The sequence below is a fragment of the Vulpes lagopus genome, chromosome 10 (assembly GCF_018345385.1).
Source record: "Vulpes lagopus strain Blue_001 chromosome 10, ASM1834538v1, whole genome shotgun sequence".
NCBI lineage: Eukaryota > Metazoa > Chordata > Mammalia > Carnivora > Canidae > Vulpes > Vulpes lagopus.
Window position 1 is genome coordinate 60,145,378 of NC_054833.1, and position 18,983 is coordinate 60,164,360.

The following is an 18,983-nucleotide window of genomic DNA, read 5'->3' on the forward strand; positions in this document are numbered from 1 at the left end:
TCCTGCAGCCGGGTTGGAGACCTCAGGCGTCTTTTTTTTTTTTTTTTTAAGACTTTGTTTATTTGTTTGAGAGAGAGTGCTTGAGCACAAGCAGGGAGAGGGGCAGAAGGAGAGGGAGAAGCAGGCTCCCCCCTGAGTAGGGAGCCCGACCCGAGGCTCCCTCCCAGGACCCTGAGATCATGACCTGAGCTGAAGGCAGATGCTTCACCAACTGAGCCACCCAGGGGTCTTTAGACATATCTAGTGGACCCTCAGCAGCCCTGCCATCTGGGCGCAGAGACAGAGCTCTGTGACAGAGTCTCTCTGGTTGTTAGAGAGGGAGGTGTTGGGCCCTGCCATTGGCCCTCTGAACAATTTGGAGAAAGAGGGTAAAGGGGTTGTTCAGGAAAGGACCCTTCTCTTTCCTACAAGGCCCAGTCCCTTGTTTGGTTCTTACCTGGGAGCTTCAGCCTGACAGAGCCAGCAAGCCACTGGGGAGGCTCAGCATCCTAAACCCAGGGGAGATGTTCAAAGTGCTCAGCAGCCAGTACTTCCTGGCACCAACCATCATGGAGCTTCCAGCCACACATGACTGTGTTGGGCCATTTCTATGAAAGATCCGTCTGCCCTAAAGCCTTTGGAAACCCTGAAAGAGTGGCTGCTTTGTTTTGTTTTGTTTTTTTAGCTAAGCCCCCTCCATCCCACTGTCACTGCACTGGTCTGAAAGCCCTGGCGGAGGATGCTTGGCGGCAGAGGCATCATCTGCCGGTGAGGAGGAGGTGACAGCAGTTCCCAGGGCCATTCCCCCTAGATAACTAGGACATCATTCCAGAAGGACCATAGGGTTTGTTTTCTGCAGATAAATCCCCCACATTCGCCTCCTTCCGCGGTCTCCTTCAGACATGCACCCCCACGCCCAAGGACACAGAGTCAGCCACCGACTGGAAGGTTTCTCAGGACACCCCTTCTACCAACGCGTGTTTAAGAATTGTGGCCAAGGGCAGCCTGGGTGGCTCAGTGGTTTAGTGCCGCCTTCAGCCCAGGGCCTGATCCTGGAGACCCGGGATCGAGTCCCATGTCGGGCTCCCTGCATGGAGCCTGCTTCTCCCTCTGCTTGTGTCTCTGCCTCTCTATCTCTCTCTCTGTGTCTCTCATGAATAAATAAATAAAATCTTAAAAAAAAAAAAAAAAAAGAATGATGGCCAAACTGGTCTTAGCCTCAAACCTGGAAGGATCTCTCAGCCCAGAGGCGGAACAGTGTCTCCTCCACGGGTGAGGTTGCCAGCCTTCTCCTGCCTCCTCCTCAGAGCTAGAATTTCCTGTACTACGTCTCTCTCTACTCGGATCACTCTCTTTGGGGAGTTCCCCCCTATTCTTGGCCAGTTAGAATCTGTCATTCCTTGTCATTCCCTCTGTTCTGTGGTTGGCCACCTGCATTCTTCAGTGACATAATGCTTAATCAGAGCCTTTAAATTGTGGCCTCATGAACACTTTGCCGGTATCCAAATAAATGATACCTGCTGGTTTGGTTAAGATAATTGGATTCAGGGTTGAGGTGCAGAGTTATTGGTCTACTGCACTGCAAAGCTTGGAAGTGAGTAGAGAGTTTGGGTCATTCTGATCATAATTGCCTTCCTCCCCCTGTTTCTCCCTGAATGCAGTGTGGTTTCACGTGGGATCCTCGCACATGAAATTTTTGGGTGTCCTGGGGAACAGCGAGCCCCCCGGAAAGCCTGATGGGAGGCAGGGAGGTGGCCTGTCCGCTCAGCACCGATGGTGATGTCTATGGCCAGGAGGACGCTTTGGGGGTCATCAGATGGGCCAGGTCTTCCCCTTCTTTCACATCTCTGCGTGGCCTCCCACATGTGACCTCTGTTCTCATGGAGCAGATGCAGAAAGTGATTGAGAAAAGGCAGGCTGGCATTGACCAAACAGAAAAGCCTGAGCAGGACTCTTTCCTCCTGCTGCTGGTGGAGCATGGGGACCCCCCCCCCGCCCCTCCACCCTCTGGTGGGACTCCACAGTACCCAGATCACAGCTGCCTTTGATTAAAAAAAAAAAAGTCAGTTATGTAAAAGTCACACATTTTAGGCAAAGCACACATCTGATGGGGATCTGGAAGGTGCCAGAGATAGGATGGCCTTGCAACACTTGGGGCACACTTTCGCCAAAAAGTCTTTGTTGAAATTCCGATGTAACTGGGCATCCCGGATATTTATTTGCTGAATCTGGCAACCCTTGTGGGTAGAGTGCATTTGGTGTTGACCCGGAGTGACCGCCCCCCACCCCCTCCCACTGGGAGCCCAGAGGAAGGAGGGCCTGTCCCTATCCAAGGGCAGGGAGTCCTGTGTGCTGTGTCAGATCCCTGGAGCAGTTTGGGCTGCAGGTTAGGCTGGTCTCCAGAGCTTCCAGCCCGAGTCAGAGCTGAGATAAATAACAGGCCCAGCACAGGGAGGACGCTGCCTGTGTGGGTCAGCGGTGACGGGAATGGGAAAGGTGTCCTGGGAATCCAGTGTTTTTCTGCTGGTGTCATGGGGGCAGACTCCACTGCAAGTCATTAAACCTCCCTCGCTGCCAGCCTCTCCCACGGCCGCTGGAGTCCGGCCTCACATCTCCAGCCCAGCATGTGCCAGATCCGGTGATGGGACCCATTACGGATGGGAAATGACTCCAGGGAGCCAGGGGCCAGGCTTGGCCGGCACGGCTGGCAAATCAGCCCTCCTGTGTCCGGTTAATAAAGCACAGGGAGTGTGTGCGCCACCTCTGGGGAAGCGGGCTTGGAAGAAAGCCCCTTCCGGGCAGGGTGGACAAGCTACAAGGCAAAGAGGATTTCATGGCAACTGAAGCTGCTGGGGTGGAGGGCAAAGGGAGGAAGCTTTGCTCAGACAACCTAGCTTGACTTCTTCGAAACTTCTCGGCCTTTGGGGATGCGTTCCAGCAGCAGCCAAGGGGGTTTATCAAGCTCCATCCTGCCCAAGGCCATGCCACTCTCGCGTGCTGGAGGTCTGGAAAGAGCCCTGAATTAGGAGTGCCCCTAACTAGTTCCAGGGCGTTGGCAAAGTCTCTGTGCCGGTTGGGGCTGCATTTTTCTCATCCCTTCGACAAGAGGGGGAAACTAGGAAAAGTTGAAAGCCCGCACCAGCTCCAAGATCCTGCTTTTTGCCGTTGGGGGACAAGAGCCCCTTTCGTTGTTTGGCTGATAGATCTTGTGTGAGGATGGGGTGGGGGTGTTCATACAAGTCCCACTGCAAGGAAGCATCAAGAGCCTCTTAGTCTCTGGACCTCTGCTTGGCAACCAGTAGTACCCTTGAGGGCAACAGAGTTTGCATTTTGTAGTCAGTGGGCTGCACCGCCCCCCTCCCCTCCGAGAGGATTCCAAAATGGGCCCAGAAGGTTCCGGAACAGGGCAGCGATGAGGTGAGTGGAGCTTGAAGGGGGATTTGGGCAGGAGGGCCGTTGGAGTGGGGAATGCCACACAGTGGGCCAGGGCTAGAGTTCCCCACTGCCCCAGGGGAGGTGACAGGACAGGGCCCCCTCCGCCCAGCTGCCTGGGGTGGGGCTCTGAAATGGCCTGGGGAGGGAGGATCTGAGGAAGGAGGGCCACAGACAAAGAATTGATGACTGCTCTCGGCTCACCAAAGCCTCCCCGGCATTTCCTCCACGGAGAGGGGGCCTACTCGCCAGCGGAGAGGAGGATGTTTGTGCAGCAGGAACCCTGAGTTATGTGCGCCTTTAGCGGCAAAGGCCTGGGCAGTGCAAGGAGCTACGGCGTCAAAGCCTGAGGGAGGCACAGCAGCCAAAAAACGGGCAGAGGGAAGAAAACACTCTGATGTTTACAGAGAGAAGTCAGTGGAAAAAGTGACGGCAAGGTCAAGCCAATTCGGGGGGTGGCCCCGCTCAGTGGACCAAGGAGAGGCTGGTGGCCCCAGCAGGCATGGCTGTGCATGGGGGACAGCGGGGCACTGACCCAGGTACTCCTGACCCTGCCTGCTGCCCCACCTGCCCAGCCCCTGCTCCCCCACCACCTGATCAGCCGGACATCGGGGCGCCTGTACCTGTGCCCCTCACCCCAGGATCGCCCGCTCTCCCTGCCTGGCTAGAGTTCACTTTTGGGCTAGGAGACTGGACGAGCCCCACAGACCTAAAATCCGTCCCCCACTCCCCGTCTGTCCTCCAGCAGCCTGAGGGTCTGGCTGGGTGGGGGGACGGCTCCCAGCCACTCTTTTGTCTCACATCCTTTCCCAAGCCCCACAGGTGTGAAGAGCTTGTTACCCTACTGTTTGTTCAGCCCTACGAGTGGCTTGAAGGACTGTTGACAGAGGGCCTCTTTGTGTGCAGACCCGGCTAAAGCTCTCTAAGCCCTCGGCAAACACAGGCCACTTATCTCTCGGGACTTTATCAGAAACCATCTAAAGCCCGCCGTGGCTGCTGGGAACTCTAGCCTCCTTGACTGTCGCTGTTTGAGGGGGGGCATAGTGGGGAGGAAGGACACCCGGTTTCCCACTCCATTTTTATGGCTCATTTTTCTGACCATCCTTGATCCACCTCTTGTAGATTCTGTTTCTGATATCAGAGATAAAGCGTAGGTCTGGGGGGTCAGAGATTCTGTTTGCAACTTGGAGCCTTTTTTTTTTTTTTAAATCATGCTGTGGATCTGCAGGCCTTCTGTCTACTGAGAGGAGACACATTAGAGAGACTTGGGGGTGGAGTAGTCGGGGCTCCCCCTCTACCGACCCATGAGAACGTGGCTTCGGGGTTGGGGGGCTCCAGGGCCCACCAGCCAAGTTCCCCGATCCTAACCAACCACCAAGCTCTCTCCGACCCCTATGTGCCCCAAAGTGGATTCCTTCTGTTCCTCTGCCCAATACCCCGATGAGTGCCCCTGCCACCCCCTCTCCTTCTGGAAGACCCAGGTCACCACGGTCCTGTCATCTGCTCCCCGGCTGAAGAACCCCATCGCCTCCGCCTCAAGCAGGTGGAAGCCACAGGATGCCCAGCTGGGTAGCAGGACAGACCCTCTTGCCCCACTGACAACCTACCTACTGAATCAGAAGTTTTCAGGGCTGGGGCTCAGCCATCTGTGCTTTCATAGGCAATGTGACTTTATGCACCCACGTTTGAGAACCATCACGTGTCAGAGGGCTTGGCAGGGTGATGAGTTAGTGGCTCCTTGAATTGCCAACCGGAGCTCCAGAGAAGGAGGAAGGGGCATAGTCCTGAGACCTCCCCAGGGCACAACTGTCAACCCTCTAGCAGCTGTGCTTCCCGACTCAGAAGCTGGCACGTCAAAGGGGCTCCGTTCACATTTGTTGAAAGAAGAAACAAACTGGTGATCCTTCAGAAGGAGGTCCTGTTGGGGATTCCGGGAGCGAACCAGCCACCCTGCAGAAGGAGGTCCTGATGGGGATGCCAGTATGGCCCCAAATCCTGCCTTGAGGGGCCATGCCTTCTGTCACATGTCCTCTGGAACCCCAGGGGTTCCCGCAGAACGCCCTGGCTTCACTTGGGCTCTGTCACACCTGGCATGGACTCTTCACTCACTTCTTTTCAGACAAGCGAATTGTCCAGTTCTCCTGGTCATGTCTCGGCGATGCTTTCCAACAGCCTTTAAGTTAAAAGTGACACAAGTCAGTCCTTGGATGATCCTAAACCTGAGGACCTTGACTGGCACCAAGCTGCTCATGCGTGATGATGCTTCCGAGTCTCTTAGCAGTTACCCAATCTATTTGGCTCACCCCGGCCCATCACCGCTTGTAGTGTCTGGCCAGTTGACACCTCTGGTGACGGGCTTTAAGCCCCACATTTGGGGGACAAGCTGACAGTGGCAGGGGCCTGGAACAGACGTGTTCGTGCCAGGTAGCAGCACAGACTCTGCGAGGGGTGTGTGTGTGTGTGGGTGGGGGTAACCAGGTCCGTCCTGCTCGCCGTGGCCTCCGCAGCACCTTGCCTCAGAGCTGGAACACAGTAGCTGCTTGGGCAATATCTGTTGAATGAAAAAACAAATCCCTGAGCTACCACACTTGGCATCAATAAAGTGAATCAATTTTTCCTAAATGTATCTGGGGGTAAGGTTATTGCTTTTCTGCCCAACTCACCTGAAGGGCAGGCATGAGAGGGTCCAGACCCCAGAAATGCTTGGACCAGTCCCGCCTCGCTCTGGACCCCCTCCAGGAAGGAGCCCTTGGGGACCCCGCTATGAGTGTCTCCCCCACCCAGTGCAGGCAGGAGCCAGGTGTGTGGAGCGGTGACTGCCTGTCCTGGACACCTCAGTTCAAGAAACTGCGATCTGGGCTCAGACCACAGGCCACAGAGGGCGGAAAGTGTACGATTTATAAACAAGCGTCAAACCCCTTTTAAATAAATAGGAAACCAAATAGAGTAGCAATGGAACAGATAAAAGGATATACCAGCTGCCTCGAACTCTTAAAAATAACTCAAAATATTTGCATCATTTGGAAACCAGTCGTCCAAAGAGTAGTTCCTTTCGAAACCAGACCTCTGCCCACTTCCCGGCCCTGAGCTCTGCCCACCGTCTCCCTGCGGGCTCCCTCTCCGGGGAGTGGCTCATGCCCTGACCCATTTCTTTGGGTTTAGTTCCCGGTCTGCTCACTGATGCCAGCTCTGTGGACAGCAGCACCAGCAGCACCTGGGAGCTTTCCAGAATGCAGATTCCCGGGCCCAGCCCAGACCTCCTAAAGCCAAATCTGCATTTGAACTGACTGCCACCCCCACCCCTGCCCCAGCAGGTGGCATCTGGAGCAGCACTGGCCAGCAGGAATACTCCATCTGCGTCCAGTTGTCTTCTCAGATCCTGCCCTGTCCACTGGTCCCCAGAGGGGCTGAGCAGAATCCTCTCCCTGATAGCCCATCCTTACCGCCAGCAGGACACTTGGACATTCCTGGTGGATTTCCTGCGCAGCTGCTAGAGCGCTGTCCCTCTGGCCTCTGAGGCTGGAGCTCTCTGAGAGCGGGCCTCTGCCCTGTTTGTGCTGTACCCCTGCCCTCAGCCAGCTCCCCATCCGTGCAAAGGCTCCAGCTAACATCTGCTGAAGGAACAAAGGTCTGTCACCCCCTGGGCCACATTTGAATTTGCTTCTTAGAGAATGGCATGTTACAGGCCGCTGTAAAGGGATACAAAAACCTTCCATGGGTGAGACCCTTACAATCTCTCTAACCCAGGCTTTCTCTCACTTGGCCTGGTAACTGCTGTGGTGGCTGTTCTGCGCCTGGTAGGACATGGAGCAGCATCCCTGGTCTCTGTCCCTTAGATGCCAGGAGCACCAACCCCAGTCATGATGACCAAAGATGTCTATAGACGTTGCCCGCTGTCTGCTTGGGGGGCAACACCCCGCCCACCGCCCCCCACCCAGGGAAGTTGCATACACTTTGCACACGCTAAGTGAATCTGGTGGTCCTACCCAGCAGCCACGGACAAAATCGGCGAAGGAACTGTTGAGGGAGGCAGCACCTGCCTCCAACCTACAGATGCCTGTCATGCCCCAACCTGCCCCTGGGGCCTGGACGTGTAGAGATTTGTTGATAATTGTGGGAGATCTGAGGGCTGTGCTTCCCCTGGGACGGGTATCCCAGGACTGGGGGCCGGTTTCTTGCATACACAGCCTCCAGCTTGTGGACGATGCACAAGTGGGCCAGTTATTTTGGATAGTTTAGCTGCAGATCTGTAAATCTAAAATTCCTATGCTGGGGGCACCTGGGTGGCTCAGTGGGTTAAGCATCTGCCTTCAGCTCACATTATGAACTCAGGGTCCTGGGATGGAGCCCTACGTCAAGGCTCTCTGCTTGGTGGGGAGTCTGCTTCTCCCTCTCCCTCTGCTCCTTCCCCTGCTCTTCTGTGCTTTCTTTCTCTCTCTCGCTCTCTCAAATAAATAAAATCCTTTTTAAAAATTAAAAAATAAAATTCCTATTCTGCTAGAGCAATAACGTGGGGTCGCCTTCTCAGAAAAACTGCCCTAGGAGAAAAAAATTGAGAGCCATCCCCTGTGCTGGGAGAGCATAGGAGGGCCCGTGGCCCCAGCCCAGAGCTCTGAGGGGGCCCATTGTCAAATGGCCTTGCTGTTCTGCTGAGAGCCCCTGAGCCATGTGAAATTTGGAGAACCCAGGGCCAGAGTCCCTGAGAGACAGGGCCAGGATACAGCTTAACAATATCTGCAGGATCCTTTCTGGGCCTGGGATATCCCAGGGGGACAGGGGCAGGTGGCATGGGCATTGGGAGTTAGTTTATCAAGGTCTTTCAGGAGAGGACCAACACCTGTTTTTGGTAAACTCCTCAAACCAATGGATGCAGAATCAGGCTGTATTGTGTGCAAGGTTCTTGAGGTCCTGGGAGGAATCCAGGGCATCCTAGATGTGGATTTTTTCTCCTTAGAGCTCTGTAGTCTACTTGAGCAGATGGAAGATAAATTGGTGAGTTAAAGCAGCAAGACAAGTTTTAAGTAGCTCAAAGCAACAATAAAAGAAATGTCACAAAACTGTGTCTTGTCAGAATGTGGTCTAGGCCCACCACATAATCCTCCATCTATCCTCTCTTTCTGCCCATGCACCCATCCATCCACCCACCCACCCACCTACATGCATGCATGAACGCATGCATGCATGCATCAGTCAGTCCATCCATCCATGCATGTATCCATCCATCCATCTACCCATCCACCCACTCACATACCCACCTAACCATTCATCCATTCAACCATCCACTCATCCATCCATCCATCCATCCACCCATCCAGCCATCCATCTACTCATCCATCCACCCATCCATCCATTCACCCATCCATCCACCCATCCATCCTCTCACCTATTCATCCATTCACCTACTCAGCCATCCATCATCTGTCTTCTTTCTGACTTTCCCACTTTTTCTTTTTTGTACAATGAAAATGTATTCAGATCTGCTCTGGGCTGGAGGATATAAGGGCAAACGCTGCCCTGTACTCCAGAAACCAGCGCGGTTCAGGAGAGCATTTATCCTACTTTATCTGAGAGCTTGCTGCCAAGAGCCCTCATCTGCCCCCTCCTTCCACCAGACAGGGAGCCCTTGGACAGTTGAGGAGTCATCATCCATCCCTGTCTGCCTCAGGGCCTATAGCAAAGGGGCTGGCATGTAGCTGGAATACTCAAGTGTGTGGTGACTTGAACTGGACTGGAGGGTGGTAAGGGTTTAGACAACCCAGGTTTGTGGGACAGGTTTGGAAAAACTTAAGGAATGGTGGTGATAGGCATATGTTAAAACAGGACTTAGAGGACCTCTTGACGGGACTGTCTCTGGGGCCCCTTTTCTCATCGAGTTTCAGGATGGGGAGATGGGGGGGGTCTCCTGCTCCTACCTCCTTGCCCTGTGTTATGCCCCTGGTTCTGAAACGTAGCCACGCTTGATGTATCCTTGTGGATCCTCATGTGGGAGCTGAAGGAGGGCATGGGGCTTGGGGTCCAGACTGGACCAGCCGTCTCTGGGTGGCTGGGGCACCCCTGGACAGGATACAGTGCCTGTAGGACTCCCGGCCCTGGCTCATAGACGTTCCTCAGAAGTTCTGCTGTCCCCTGCCCCCTTTTCCCCTGGGCTGACCTCTCTGTTCTCACAAAGCTACCCTTTCCTTCCCGCCTTGAAATCTGATAATGAAACTAATACCCAATATTTTTGCCTCCAAGAGAGGCAGGAGATAAACAGGAAGGCATGAGGGATTAAGGTGTCTTTTTGAGGAAGGGGCTGGGGCCCAGATGGGAGCGGGGTGATACCTCTGCATGGAGCTGAGGGACCCAGATGGGGGCTGCTTTGCCTGATGCATTTTTCCATTTGTGCAGAGAAAATAAAACACAGAGAAAAGAAAACAAGCTGTAAAATACTTTGCAGAAGCCTGAGCGTGGGCAATTGCCACTTGATGTTCCCTGACAGCTCCAAGAGGAGGCAGGAGGGAGGGGAGCCCTGCCTTTTGATGTTTGGCCTCTGAGCTTTCTTTTGTGTGACTGGTTGTTTGGGAAGAAGTTTTTATTGGTGTAAGGTGCATATGGAAGAGAGATATCACTCGGGGTTCCCCTTGGGGTAGGGAGGGTGGTTGCTGAGCTCCCAGGAGAGGCTCAGAGGCTCAGGCAGCCCCACTGGGGGTTTGGGGGACAGCTGGCACTGTCTTTACAGAGGAGGACACAGGATTAGCATTGGCCTCCAAGAAGGACCAGAAGATGCTGCTAGTAAGGCTTTTCCTGGTGCAAGAGAACCTTGAGGAAGCCAGACTTGGGTGATCTTCCCGGATCTCTGTCCCTGGGCAGGTGTGCCAGGTCCTGTGACTTCTGAGCCAGCAGGAAAGGTCTAGATTCTGTGCTGTAGTCCCACTGTTCCTTCCAGTGATGTGGGTCCTTTCCTCTGGGGTGGTGGGCCAGGAGCCAGAAGACTTGTGTTCTAGTCCTGGACTCCCATTTATTGCCTTGGTGATCCTGGGCTGGTAGGTCACTTAACCCTGAGCAGTCCGTAGCATCGTCTTCTGGCTGAGTGAGTCCAAAGGGACAGTGGATGATGTATTCACGATGGTCCCTTGTGCTGATGGAAAGGCAAGGCTGAGCCAGAGGCTGGAGGTGCTGAGGGACTGTTGATGAGGCTCTCAAGAATCATTTTCTGGCCTAATTTGCCTTCCAGTTGCTTCCAGACTCAGATGTGAACTGAACCTTTCCTCTTGTGGTCTCCACAGTGCTCCTGCTAAGCTATGTCCTTTTCTGCTTGTCAACTGAGTGACTAACGGGAATGCCTCTAGCAAGAACAATCTAAAGAAACTTGTAACGTCAGAGAGAAAAATTAAATAGGCAAATGTGTATTTTTTAATCACAAAAAGAGTAAATGAAAAAGAAGCTGGTGCAAATTTCTGCAGCTTGTGTGATAGAAGAGACACATAGTTTTTAACCCTTCGTATGTAAGAGCATTAGACATAAGAAAAAAAACCCACCTTATTTGAAAAGTGGGCAAATGGCATGAACAGGCAATGAAGAAAGAAAGAAGAAAGAAAGAAAGAAAGAAAGAAAGAAAGAAAGAAAGAAAGAAAGAAAGAAAGAAAGAAAGAAAGAAAGAAAGAAAGAAAGAAAGAAAGAAAGAAAGAAAGAAAGAAAAGGGAAAGGGAAGGAAAGAAAAAGAAAAACACATGAAGAAATGTCCAACCTCACTGGTCATCAAAGACATATAAATTAAAATCATGTGTGTGTGTGTGTGTGCGTGTTCCAGACGAATTGGCAGAGATGAAAAATAAAGAGTACAGATAGCACATGGGTACTGTTGTTTTTTTCAAGGGTGTGGTGTGGCGAGACGGTAGCTCTCAGATCCCGCTGGAAGGGACTGGAAGCTAGGACTGCCTTTCTCCAGGGCAGTTTGGCAATCTGGATCCTGAGTTAAATGCATGAGGATCCAAGTTACCCTGGGCACGCTGTCTTGAGAAACCCACAGGGCAGCAGCTGTCAGAGAGGAGCACATGTGCGCAAGTCTAAAGGTGTTACCGACATGTTGTTTGTAACAGCGACAAACCCGAAACAACCTAACTGCTCAGCCCCAGGGAGGTCCTGCTTCAAAATGCACCACTGGAGGGGCACCTGGGTGGCTCCGTGGTTGTGCATCTGCCTTTGGCTCAGGGCGTGATCCCGGGGTCCTGGGATTGAGTTCTGCATTGGGCTCCCCACAGGGAGTCTGGTTCTCCCTCTGCCTGTGTCTCTGCCTCTCTGTGTATCTCTCATGAATAAATACACAAAATCTTAAAAAAAAAAAAAAAGAAATGCACCCACTAGGGTTTCCAAAGAGCCCCTTACAGATAGGTGTACAGGGGTGACTGGACAGCTGTCCACAATCATGAGAAGAACCGTATCTGGCATTAAAGGATGCTCATCCTTCTGGGAAAATAGGCCACAAAGGGGGAGATGCACGAGTATGATCCACGTCGTGGGAAAGAATTATGTCACTCCACAGCTGAGCAAATGTTAATTAAAGCCTGCAAGGGAAGACCCCTTGTTCACCGTGGTTGCTGGAAATCTGAGTGGTTTTTTTTTTTTTCACTTTTTTGCTTTTGTTTATCAAGTGTCTGGCACTAAGCATTTTTTTAGACATTACATAGAATGCAACTTGAAACACACTTAGCACAAAGGCAGTGCAAACCATGTTGAAGACTGAGCCAGAGTTATCCTGGCCAGATGGAAGCCCAAGTTATCCTGGAGGTGGGAGCCCGCAGAAGCAGGTCACAGGCATCACGGGGGCCGAGTGGGATGCCCTGAGTGTCGGGGGAGGGTGGTGGGGAGATGAGTCAGGGACAGACGTTAAAGCCAAGGCGTGGGACCCCGCCGGAGCCACCTCTGCCAGCAACATGTTCAAGGTAATTCAGAGGTCTGTGGGGCCAGCCAACCTGAGTCTGCTCACCTTTAAAGTCTATGCGTTACCTAAAAGGGATTCACCTCACAAAACTTCTGTGAAGGTTAATGAGCTTTCACTCTACTTGGTTCCTGAGGGTCAATCTAAATATGTGGAGGAGCCAAGGACCCAGCTTGAAGAAAGCATTTCACATCTCCGACCTTATTGCGAGCCATATACAAGTTGGTGTCAGGAAATGTACTCACAAACAAAGCCCAAGATGCAGAGCTTGGTTCAGTGGGGGTTATACAGCTATGATTATCTCCAAAATGCACCACCTGGATTTTTTCCAAGACTTGGTGTTATTGGTTTTGCTGGCATTGTTGGACTTCTTTTGGCTAGAGGGTCAAAAATAAAGAAGCTGGTGTATCCACCTGGGTTCATGGGACTAGCTGCTTCTCTTTATTATCCACAACAAGCCATCGTATTTGTCCAGCCAGGAAATGTGAAGAATTCACCTGGAAATAAGTAGAATGCTCCATGCTCTGCCCATTTTAGTCAGTTCTAGGTAAACATTGGAAACTCCATGCATTTTCTACAGAAAAATGGCAGAGAAGTCAGTACTGAATGTAGTAAATTGGCTTTCTTCTTCAGGAAAAACTATACCAGGCTTCTTTGTTATCTTGGGGATACCATACTACCAGTGGACTAATCGGAAATCCTTTCACCTAGAGATAATGTCCAGCATTAGAACTCCTGGTTCTCATGTTGCTATTTATGTACATAGTTAAAATTCTGAATTAAAAAAAAAAATAAAGCCAAGGTGTGGAGGACAAGAAGGATGCAAGCAGATGAAGAGGGGGCTGGGGAGAAGAGGGTCCGGGGGCGGGGGCGCAGAGGAGCATCCACAAAGCCACAGAAGGGGCAGGCCTGGGTGGGGGTCCTTGTGCATGGCATGCTCTAGAAACTGAAAAATTGGGGACAGCTCAAGCATAAGAGCGAGAGTGGGGTGGCAGTGGGCAGAGCTAAGGAGAGGAGGTGGACAGAAGCAGAACCAGCTTATTCAGAGCCCGAAGGGCCGTGACAACCGATTTAGATTTTACCCAGAGGAGAAATGGGAGGGGCATCGAAAGACTTTCAGCTCTTGACAGACGGTCCTCAGATTGGAGCTCAGAACTCCTGCTCTGGTTGTGGGGTTGAGGCAGCCAGGAGGCCCAGCTCAGGCCACGGGCTGGAGAGGAGGGGGTGGATGTGGGCAAGGTGCCTCTGAGCCCACTGGAGGCCCTAGGCCCGAAGCTGGAGTGTGCATTCAGGAGCCAGGGGCATAAGGCAGAGGGGAGAGGGTGCTGAGTCCTGAGGGGCACGAAGGGAACAAAACAGAGGGAAGCAGGAAGAAAAGCAGGTGAGAGAATGTCTAGGGCCCCCTCAATGGGCCCGAGGCCAGGTGTGTGGCCAGTATGCCATGGGGAGTTGCCTGAGGGGAAGGTGGGGAGAAAGCAGGTGCAGCAGCCTCCCTGCCCCCTCCCCAAGCCCTCAGAGGGAGGCCTGTGGAGCAGCCTGGTGGCCAAAGCGCAGGGGAGGGGGCCCTGGAAGCTGCGCATGACTCTGCCCCGGCGCCCAAACAGAAGACATCAAGCTCTGAAGGCTTAGCCAACAGATTTCTCACGGTTCTGGAGGCTGGAAGTCTGAGGTCAAGGTGTCGGCGGGGTTGGTTTCTCCTGGGGCCTCGCTACTTGGCTTGCAGACCACCTTCCCTCTGTGCGTGTGCACTGCTGTGTGTGCAAGCTGCCTCTTCTTATAAGGACTCCAGTCAGACGGGATGAAGCCCACCCCCCCTCAGCCCAGGGCCTCATTTCCATGTAATCAACTCTGAAACCGTCAGTCTCCCAGTCCCGTTTTCAGTTGGGGGTCAGGGCCTGTGCGTGTGAAGCGGGGGGCAGCATTCGGGCCCTCCCAAGCAGGACCTGGGGGGCCAGGGGGAGGCCAGCCCCACCTCCCACTTTGAGATGTGTGCCCGATGGGGTGGGGGCCGGCAGCTTATTGGATGGAAGAGAACAATCTCCCTATGGGGGAAGGGGGAGCTTCCGCTGTGGTTTGGATACTGCTGGGACGGGTAGGTGCTTCTGGATGGAAACGGGGGGCCAAGGAGCAGCTCCCAGGGAAGGACTGTGGTCCAGCAGTGGGTCTGGGGATGCTGGGGACAGTCCCTCCTGAGGTCCAGCAGTGGAGCTGGGGGACACTGGGAACGGTCCCTCCTGAGGTCCAGCAGTGGAGGTCGGGGGACACTGGGGACAGTCCCGCCTGAGGTCCAGCAGTGGAGCTGAGGACAGTCCCTCCTGAGGTCCAGCAGTGGAACTGAGGGGAGCTGGGGACAGTCCCTCCTGACGTCCAGCAGTGGGGCCAGGGGGAGTTGGGGACAGTCCCTTCCTGCCCCTGCCCTGACGCTTCTCCCTGCCTCCCTGCAGCCTGTAACTGCAACCTGCATGCCCGGCGCTGCCGCTTCAACATGGAGCTGTACAAGCTATCGGGGCGCAAGAGCGGGGGCGTCTGTCTCAACTGCCGCCACAACACTGCAGGCCGTCACTGCCACTACTGCAAGGAGGGCTACTACCGTGACATGGGCAAGCCCATCACCCACCGGAAAGCCTGCAAAGGTAGGCAGGGGCAGGGCCTCGAGAACGCGGTCCTCCCGTCCTCTCCTCCATCCTGTGCTTATCCACGCCACCTGCCTTGACCAAGCCTGTGTCACCTGCTCCCTCGTGCGCACGCCTGCGTGCGCACGGCCTCCCTGGTATTTGGGGGTGCGAGTCTACAAACAAAGGGGCGATGGAGACGTGGCCCCAAGGAGAAGAAAGGAGAAGGTGTGATCCCTTGTGAGGGTGCGCGGCCCCCGCCCCCCACCCCGCTGCTCCTCCGCCGGCACAGGTGTGCTGCATACCACAGGCCGGGGGTCACGTTCACCGGGGCTTACCAGCACAAAGGGCCCTCTTTTACCCAAACCGCGCGCGCAGACGTATTTCTTTGGATGTGTGTGCGCCCCTCCTGCCCCCCGGGGCCCCCCAGCCCCCCACCCCCAGCACTCACACAGACACGCACCATCCCGGTCGCAGTGAGGTCGGAGGCTTCGGGGGCAGGGTCTCCGAAGGAACGTTTAATCCACCTGCAAATAACTTTCTTTCTTTGGACAAAAAAAAAATTAAAGGGAGACTGGAGACTCTTTGCGTTCACCGGAGCGAGCACGAAATGTTTTAACTTTCTGCTCTTGTGTTTTCTCCCCGACTCACAAAAATGAAGCAATGGTCAGATGACCCAGAGGAGCTGTTTGAAATGCCAAGGAGCTCTAATGCTGTTAGAGATGGGGGGCCGGGGGGGGCCCCACCTTTGCTTTTGGGAATTCCAGGCTGTCTGGGCCTACAACTTGGGGCTTAGAGCCAGGGGCTTGCTGTGAGCATAGCTTCCCAAGAAGATATTTATCTCCAAGACTCTTGGGCCACCGTCCAGCATGATCCGAATCCGGACCCGTGTGGATCCTGACCTGGGCAAGACCCAACCCTTGTCAGGCTTAGGCTCAGATGAGCAGCTGTAGTCCAGAAACCTCTCTGTGGCCACTGCCTAGCTTTTGGATGAAGCCAGAGTATCTTTTTCTCCACAAATCTGCCAGACATCTGGCACTTGCATGCAGGACCACTTATGGGACTTGTGGGCCTCAGTTCAAAATGAAAACACACAAGATGAAAACACGAGGGGCTTCTTGATGGGAACTGCTGAGAATTTTTAAATGGCAGCAGGAAAGCCTTGACCTGGAACCTGCCCTTCTGAGCATCAGGCCCGTGAAGCCAGCCCTGCTGGTAGAGAGGATACTTTTCTCCAAAATAAAACAGGTTCGGGATCCCTGGGTGGCGCAGTGGTTTAGCACCTGCCTTTGGCCCAGGGCGCGATCCTGGAGACCCGGGATCGGATCCCACGTCGGGCTCCCGGTGCATGGAGCCTGCTTCTCCCTCTGCCTGTGTCTCTGCCTCTCTCTCTCTCTCTCTCTGTGACTATCATAAATAAATAAAAATTAAAAAAAAAAAGTTTAAAAACAAAATAAAACAGGTTCATAAAACAGGTTCCCAGCCTGTCTCCTCCGGGAGGAATCACTTAGGTTCCACATGAACAGGGATGAATCAAGTGGCTCCCGAGACACAGGCAAGCTGTCTTCCCAGATCTGTGGACTTAAGGCTGCCTCTGGTGGTTGTCAAGAGAAGTTTACATCCCAAACCTGCTAATCAAGGTGAGACTTCCCCCAGGAGATGTTGAGCAGGGACCAACCGAGAAGGTGGCCTTGGGCGACAGGACCCAGAAACACCTACAGGTGGCAGGAAGGTGTGAGCAGGAGCATGACCAGGGAGAGAGAGGGCTCTGGGTTTTCAGAGACCGTACTTGGAAGGAAGGTATCCAGCCCTTTTACAGAAGAAACCAAAGCCAAAGTCTTGTAAACAACTGGTTGCACGTAGCTTTCTTGGGGATTTGGCAAGGGAATTTTAATCAGCAGGGGCCACTCAGGTGGGCGGCTCTGTCCCCATAGTTGAGAGGATCTCAGCTGGGCGTGGAAGGGCAGTAGTCACGTACCATAAGAGCAGGAAAGGCATGTCCCCTGGAGAGGCAGGAGGGAGCAGGGACTTGGTCATCTTGCCATTCGTCACACCTCCCTCTCCTCTGTTGCTGCCAGGAAGCGCAAGAGCCACACGTGGCCTCTCATGGCTCAGGGTGAGATGGCAGGAAGCCTCGGGGCCCTGGGAACCTGCAGGCTACCCTCTGGGGGGCCCTGCCACTCTGCTTAAGTGGCGTGGAGACACCCAGCTTCCTTTGCTGGTTTCCAGGAGGGACAGGTGTAGGCAGACAAGGGTGTGGTTGGTTCCATCTTACTATTTCCAACACTGGCTGGCCTTGGTGGCTCTGTCTTCCCTCCGAGCTTTGGGCAGCAGCTGTCCCCAGCCTTGGTGGGACCCTGAGAGAAGAGCCCAAGGAAGAGATAGCTGTGAGGACAGATTCTGCTCAGAAGGACGTCTGTATAGTCCTGCCAGGGAAATGTGGCAGGGGGGGAGTGGGACCAGGTACCTCCTGCCTGGCATGGAATGAGAATGCTTCAAGGATCCTGACACCTGATTGGTGAGGAAAAACACTACTTGGCGGGTCCTGCTTCCTGATTGGTGAGAAAAACACTATGTGGCGGCCCCTGCATCCTGATTGGTAAGGAAAACACTACCTGACTGATCTATTCTCTGGTTGATGAGCAAGAAGAATATGACCTAAAAGGTCCTGCTGTTTCTTTGGTGCAGAAAAGCATCTCTCAGAAGTTCTAGATCGTTCCCTTCTGCTCTCTTTTTTCTGGTGTCAACTCCTCAGGGCATGTTGGAACTCTAGGGGACATTTCCCAGCAAATGGAGACCCTGAGATCTTGGGGGGCAGGTGAGGGTGGGAGTGGGGACTAGGTGCAGGAGGTCAGATGCCAGCAGAGGGCTGTGTACCCTTGAGGTCTTCAGACCGGAGTCTCTCTGTCCCCACCACCTGCACCGAGTCTGCCCATCTGAGTGGGTTGCACTCAGAGGCCTCTGAAGTCCTAGAGGCGTGCAGCCACCCCAGCCTCATGGGGCTGACCTCGGGAGCTCCCTTGTAGCCTACGATTATGCACTTCATTGCTCTGTTTTCCGAGGCATTTCACTGGGGAGCTGGGGCAACTGGCAGAGGCAATTCCTGACTCAAGACTGCAGGTGACCTGAGGGTGCTTGGGAATGGCCACTGGGGTCCTCTTTACCCTTGACTTCCCAGGGCCTGGGAGGATCCCCAGGCAGGGGCCTGAGGCCACCCAGGTCCTGCTGGTGATTGGCTGGCTCCCTTTGGAGCAGGGGTGCGCCCAGACAAGAACTGCTTAGAGCAAAGGGCATTAGATTCCAAACGTTATTATGCAGTCCCCCCATTGGGGAAGTTTCATAGCAACAAAATCGTTGGGTTCTTTCGCCCCTCCCCTGGTTTAGACCCAAACCGGGGCTGGCCAGGCTGGTGGACACAAAGGGCCGTAATAAACATGCCCAGGGAACAGGCGGCTGCACTCCGTGCCTATTCAGTGCAATTTCACAGCACTGGGAAGGCCTCATTATGGCGTGGGCCGCCGTCCTATACAAAGTCAGATGAGATGAATCTCTCCCTTTTCTCCGCAGAATGGGTTGTGAACGATCCTCGTCCTGGAATCTGTCAAAAGATAGGCGGTTTTGTTTACCATTTGTCTTCTTTATGGACTCCGGGGTGGGGGGTGGATGAGGGGGGGCTCTTTCTCTTTGGAGCCGGCAGAGAAGACACTGCCATTTGACCATTCCAGCCCTGTCTCTATTTGAGCGATATTAATTTATCATCTTCCCAAACCATCTGTGATGGATAAAGAAGTTCTGGGCATCTCCCGTGAACCGAATTGCGATGAGAGTTAGGAGGTCAACCACTGCGTCCAGCACCCCCCACCCCCACAAAGGGTCTGCTTGCGTCCCATCTCCCTGAACAGCTCCTTGCTTTCACCAGTTGTCCTGCACTCACCGCCTCCCCCTTCAAGGCCACAGTCAATGTGGCCCAAACGCAGGCCACCAAGAAGGTGTCCAGGTGGCAGGATAGAGGCACGCAGCGGTCCTCGCCGTCTTGGCCAGTG

The 18,983-nt window shown here is 53.9% G+C and overlaps 2 protein-coding genes across 4 annotated transcripts in view; both read left to right on the forward strand.

Annotated features, from left to right (window-relative positions):
• The window catches only part of NTN1 (netrin 1), a 192,329-nt gene that overhangs the window by 111,167 nt on the left and 62,179 nt on the right, over nucleotides 1-18,983 (forward strand). For all 3 annotated transcript variants that reach the window (XM_041770037.1, XM_041770039.1, XM_041770038.1), the window contains exon 3: nucleotides 14,773-14,961. In XM_041770037.1, the coding sequence (XP_041625971.1) occupies nucleotides 14,773-14,961 (189 nt within the window). The remainder of the gene's footprint in view (nucleotides 1-14,772; nucleotides 14,962-18,983) is intronic.
• Nucleotides 11,738-13,086, forward strand: LOC121499441 (MICOS complex subunit MIC26-like). Its single transcript, XM_041770040.1, has one exon. It carries the CDS (start codon nucleotides 12,120-12,122, stop codon nucleotides 12,837-12,839), a length of 720 nt encoding a protein of 239 aa, XP_041625974.1. The 5' UTR covers nucleotides 11,738-12,119; the 3' UTR covers nucleotides 12,840-13,086.

Coding starts and splice junctions, on each gene's coding strand:
- LOC121499441 (XM_041770040.1), top strand. CDS start 12,120: ATGTTGAAGACTGAGCCAGAGTTATCCTGGCCAGATGGAAGCCCAAGT.